Source organism: Puntigrus tetrazona, chromosome 20 (assembly GCF_018831695.1).
Source record: "Puntigrus tetrazona isolate hp1 chromosome 20, ASM1883169v1, whole genome shotgun sequence".
In the NCBI taxonomy this organism is placed as follows: Eukaryota; Metazoa; Chordata; class Actinopteri; order Cypriniformes; family Cyprinidae; genus Puntigrus; species Puntigrus tetrazona.
Window position 1 is genome coordinate 14,318,489 of NC_056718.1, and position 6,153 is coordinate 14,324,641.

General features: G+C 37.9%; 1 protein-coding gene across 1 annotated transcript in view; it reads left to right on the top strand.

Annotated features, from left to right (window-relative positions):
- The first annotated feature begins 511 nt into the window (after positions 1–511).
- The window catches only part of LOC122324584 (nesprin-1-like), a 99,614-nt gene continuing 93,972 nt past the window's right edge, over positions 512–6,153 (top strand). Inside the window, exons 1-2 of the mRNA XM_043219118.1 lie at positions 512–617; positions 1,992–2,053. Coding sequence (XP_043075053.1) covers positions 512–617; positions 1,992–2,053 — 168 coding nt within the window. The remainder of the gene's footprint in view (positions 618–1,991; positions 2,054–6,153) is intronic.

Consider the following 6,153-nt stretch of genomic DNA (forward strand, 5'->3'; position numbering starts at 1 on the left):
CCTAGAATCCAATACATTTAGAGGGAGGAGAGAGAGAATTCAGCTGATCTTGGGGAATTTCAGTGCCGAGCACGTCCTGCCCGGTTCGGTCTTTAAAGACAGTGCGTACAGGCTGTGTGACTCACAACACATACACACACACCACTCCCCCTCCCGTCATACGCTCAGATCTGTGATGACGTCACACATTCCCATACAAACGATTGGCTGGAGGCGCGAGAGCAATCATTCCTGCAGAGAGAGTAAAGACAGAGGGATGTTGAGACCGGTGCGGCACACATGCACACGTTCCCACTTTCTTCTATTGCGTTGGAAGGACATGGACAGATTTTGATTCTGATCATTTATATGATGATATAGGGAACCTAAAGAAGAGGTGCATGAAGGTCTTCCTCTGTGTTGACGAGCAACATCAAAAGCTCCTCAAGAGGAAGGTCAGGAGTTGTTGACCTTTGACCATCACGGGTGGATGTGCTCTTCATGAACTTAGGATCACAAAGACATTCTAGGAATGGACGTGAAGGGCAAGGTGCCAAGACGATGGGAGGATATAGCTGCCAAAAAGAATTCTGGCACATCCCTCAACTTAGTGCAAGGGGTTTCTCGACACCTGCGTGGTAAGAGACTGGCAGACTTGTTTACGAATGCATCTGGTGTCAATGATGGACGTGTGCACATTTTATATGCAGTGTCAGATTTGACAGCATATCTGACTCTTCTATGCAGTGAAAAGCATTTTACACTCTTAGTTAACAATTAATTACAGAGAGACAGATTTAATTAATAGAAAGACTGAAATAGCATCCATGTAAAGTGTACTCCAGTGATCAATGTTTTATTTATAACTTCAATTTTTGGCAATGACAGTGATCTCAGCTGGTTCCTGGATGTGCTGTGGATCATTTCTGACTGTGTGAGAGAGAGTCAAGGAAGTGTTGATTAATCATGGTTGTTTTGGAAATTTAATTAGGAATTTGAAAAAAGATGCCTGTTTATAATTACATTGGTGCAGTGTTTTGTGGGTGTATATGTGTTAAATGCACATACAGTGAGTTTGCATCTGTGTTTCCCGCTCAAAGTCACCCTGTCCTTATGATGGTGAGCTGAGCACACTCTCTCTCTCTCTCTCACATACACACGCACACACACACACACACACACACACACACACATGCACACACACACACACCAGTACACACCAATGCAGCTGCAAATCTTTTTTGCTCTGTCCATCTATCATACTCCTCTTCTCATCAATATTTGATTGCTTTAGCTCCGAAACAGACTTGATCGAACTATTAATTCACAAAATACTAGATTTTAGGCACAAATGACAGTGGCACATGTGGTCTGCATTATTCATGAGCTTAGTCCCACACACACACACACACACACACACACAGACGGTGCGTGACATAGTGACCGGCTTCAGTGTAATCCATCAGACAATGCTTTCATTAAAGATGTTGGCTCTGCATCAGTTGTCATCTCTTGCTGATATAACTGTTAGGAGAAAGGATATTACTGTCACCTTGCAGTTCAAAATCGGAGCAGGATCTTTTGTTTTCTGATTGACATGTTTACGCTGTTTTCATTTGCTTATAGGATGGAGTAGGAAATATTATTGTAAACGAACTTGTGAAAATTTGTGTAAACCATTACCTAGTTTAAATATGTTGCTTATGTGAGAATCAAAAAGGTTATTTATATTTAGTGTTTGCGATTAAAATGTAAGTAATTTATTTAGCAGTGCACTCTATAGCCAATGACTAAATATGTGTAAAAGTGTAAATATCAAAAAAACTATTTAAGACATGATCATTGTATTTTGAAAGAAAATATTTAAACGATCAGTCAAATAAAAAGGAAATGGTTTTTAATTGTGATTCTTAATGGGTCACGTGGTAGTATCTCATGTTTTATAGGATTTAGGATCAGCTGTGTTACTCAGGATTCTGGTTTTGTGTTTCTGTGTTTTGTCTTTCCTTTAGATGAGCAGGAAGCTGTGCAGAAGCGGACCTTTACAAAATGGATCAACTCTCATCTATCAAAGGTGAGCCGAGTCATGTGCGAGATTTCTGAATCAACATGCATCCATTCATCTGTGAGAGAAAAAAAGCATCTGAAGCCTCTTATAGCCACTTCTCTCAGAAGTGCAGTTTTAATCTGTCACAAGACTGGTGGCACCAGTCCAGGTCCGACGTGAACATACATTTTAATCTCCTCTTTAAGTTACTGTGCCTCATTCTACCAGGGTACAGTGAGTCTGCTGACAGGATTTACCTATAGACAACTGTGCAACAGCATTATGTAAGGAAATAAAATGCTATGTCACAGTCTTGTGTAATATTGTACTTACGATAAATCTGCTTTTTGGACTTAACAGAATAGGAATGCACAGGTTATGATAATACAGTATAATACACTATTGTAACCCAACTTTTTTCTTTGTGCATATTTGGTTCCACTTTATTTTGATATTCCACTATAGACATTCCTATATGTAACTTACTACATTTCAGCTGATTCTCAGAGTAGACTGTTATGGTAGGTTTAGGGTTAGTAGAATAAGCGGATATGCAAAGTTACGGAACCAATCAAAATAAAGTCTGCTAAAACTTTAAAGACTCCTAGTTGACATGTAGTTGCAAAATTGCTTACTGAATGTGAATGTAAAGTGGACTATCAAAATAAAGTTTAACCCAATATTTATTTTTTTGTAATCCGCATTTTGCTCTGTCAGTTGATCTTAACTTATATTGAACCCAAAATATTCTGTTAAATCATGTGAATGTCTATTATCACAATGGGGAACATTATTAAAAGCTTACCCATCGACAGGTGATGGTATAAATTTGCATGACAAACGGGACACAAGCATTTGGCCCTTTGATATGCGTGTAATAATAGCTTGATGGCTTATTGATTTGTGTGTAAAGAGTGACTGGTCAAGCCATTTTTTTAATTAGCCGCCACTCCAGATAATTCCAGTATGATCACCAAGACCTGACTTGGCTAATCTTCTGTGACGAGGAGCAGGAAATTCACTTGAAATATCAATCTGTGGGGAATGCGTCTTGACGTGGCATTTTGTATTAGGTTGCACATCAGCGCCCCTCCAGCGTAAAATGTTATCCACCGAAGACTTGACGTTTGTACACTCCCTAGCCTTTATTTATTTATCTGTTTGCTCATTACCATCTGTCATGGACATATTGGACCTGTCAGTTAGAGTTGGCAGTGAGATTCACAGCATCAGTGTGTTTCAAGATGACAGTATTATGAATTAGTCTTTGATTATTTCTCTGACAGGAATCCTCAAGTTTGGCGTTTCCACTTCTATTTGAACAGCTACTGCACAGATAGATGCTTTCTGGTGTATAAACACTCTACAGATTTTAAAGCATATTTAAGTTTAGCCTTTGTCTTTGCTGTAGAAGAACAGCATTTATTCAAAATAGAAAGCTTTTCTAACAATGTCTTTACTATCACTTTTTTACATAAATTTAGCACATTCTTGCTGAATAAAAGTATAATTTTTTGAAACAATTTTTTTAATTAAACAAACAATGTTTAATTTTTGTTTATCAATGAATTCCTGCAAATAAATAAATAAAAAATAAATTGTGATAGTTTATTAAAGAAAAAAATGTAATCTGGACCAGATCAAGATTTTGCTTTCAGTGAACTGCTTTAACGAGAAACGGAGAAGAAAATAAAACCTCGCCGTATATTAACTTGGACCTGCAGTCCTATTGTATGAAAGAGATGCGACATGATCCTATTGCTTCAATAGACATGAGACTTATTTCATAAAATGTGTGCAGGAAGGACAAAAATGGAGATCATCTAATTAAAATTGCAAATAGAGAACTATTTGAACTGCTTCTACATCTGTCAGAATCAATTACGTTTATTGTATCCTGCAAATCCAAATAATTTGTTCAATAGCCAAATACCACCATGCCATCCCTGGCACCCGCTGTTCCCACTTCTTTGCTGTTGCCCTTTAACCTCATCCTGCTGCTGAATGATGTTGCCTTGGTGATAGCACTCTCAAGCATTTGAAGGAGAAGTTTGAGAATGCATGTGCCAAATAGCAGGAAATCAATGTGACTCTTACATTGTTGACAGGATGGTATTGGTCTGAAGAGAAATTGTACGTGCTATATTAGTGCTCACCGGTTTACATTTGGGTTTCAGGTATTTCTGGCCAAAATATCTCTCTAGCCCTCCACCAGATAGCTAATGCAAATCATCTGCAGTGATTTTCCAGCTCCATAATTCATAGCCCAAAGGCTTTGGATTAATTCGTAGCATGTGTATGATAACACAGAATGAGAATTACACACCACTTCTATCTCTCCTCTCATTCCTTTATACAAGTATCAATAGAGTATTAGAGGATACACCCACGGTCCATGATAGATGATGAAATGTAATTAGGTGTGCAGACTAAATTAGGTCTGTTAGTTCTAAGTTTGACTAGTAAGTGATGGAGATGTTGCCTAACAGCCTTTTGTGTGTTGACATAAATGCCCGCTGGTAGCTTTTCATATTACTGTGCTTTGCTGAGTTTGTAATATTCAGTGACGCATTAACATTTGAGCATGTTCCTGTGTATCACTCCTCATGTATTGCTCATTGTAAATGTATGCAAATGGACCAGTAGTTATATTCATAATAATACAAAAATGCAAATAATGTCATGAATTTTCACTTTAAACACGATTTGAAACTGGAATACAAGAGGAAAACAAATGGATAGTGATTTCATGAAAGAATCATTCATTTCAGCCAGATCTTTTTAATAATTCAGTCGATCCAGTTCAAAGAACCGCTCTGAATGATTCATATACGAATCAGTCTCTGGAACTCACTGGAGTTCACTGGAGGGGAGGATTGTTAGTGAATAATTTCGGTTTTTTTCTCATTTGAAGATATGTTATGACCTTGGTACACTAGAAACAGTGTACTTTTATAATAAATTTATGGATTTTGTGTCTTTTGTTTTAGGCTTGAAACCTCCAGTCCTTTTTCAGTGTAATTGTATGGACAAGGTTATCCGGTACACGCTTTCAAAGTGTTACCTTTTGTGTTCTACGTGCAAAAGCTATTCAAGCTTTTCAAGAACAGAAAGGTTAATTTCAGGGTGAACTGTTTCTTTGAAATCACAGAAAACATTCTGTTCATATCTTATAAAACTGAAAAGGCGAAAACTTCTCACAAGATCCTCAACTGCTCAGCTTCAGCCAAGATCCTGGTTCAACCCAATAATCAATTCCCACAGAATTGATCAGCATTGCATTAAAAGATTTACCAAAATCCTCGAAAACCGTTCATTAAAAGATACCATCACAGGACTCATAGTGCCTCAGGTCTCTTTACTCATGCATGTGCTTGCAAATTTGAAGGACATCAGAGAGGCAGGACTGAAGCACTAATCTGCCTAAGAGCTTCAACTTGATTAGCCACTAGAGACAGAGAGAGAGAGATAGAGAGAGTGAGAGAGAGAGAAAGAGAAAGAGAGAGAGGAGAGCGATTGAAAGAAAGGGAATGCATAAGAGGCCACCCTCCATTTCAATTTTGACAAATCCTCTCAGACAGGGTTAGGGCTTAATTATGGCATGCCCAATATTGAGGATGAGCTCGTTTCTCATGTGTTTGACAGTTAGCATGGGTGAGGAGCCCACAGCAGCCACCCGGACACCCTGCTGCCTGCACCTGCTTTGTAGCTAGACATACATCAACGCCCCATCAGGTTTCTCTCTGAATTATGAAATTCAGTAATCAGTGCCCACAGATTCACATACTGTAACCTCAATTTAATAATCGGTGCACACAGATTAGTAAGCAGTAATCTCAATTTTGTCATTTTTTTACCCACAGGTTCATAAACTGCACCCACTGCTTTCTTGACGGGTCTCTTCTTAGTTGCTTTAGAAGAGCTCTCTATTTTAATAACAATGTCTGTCTTTTTAAAAATACTGTCTATATTATGGGGATGCGGGGATATGCTAGAGGGTCCATGGAAAGTGGAAAAGAAACAAATATAAAATGTATTGTTAATGTTAATTATTAGAGGTAGATTATAATAAATATGAAGTTAATTATATTGACTATGTTATTTTATTTTAATTATAAAGATTATTC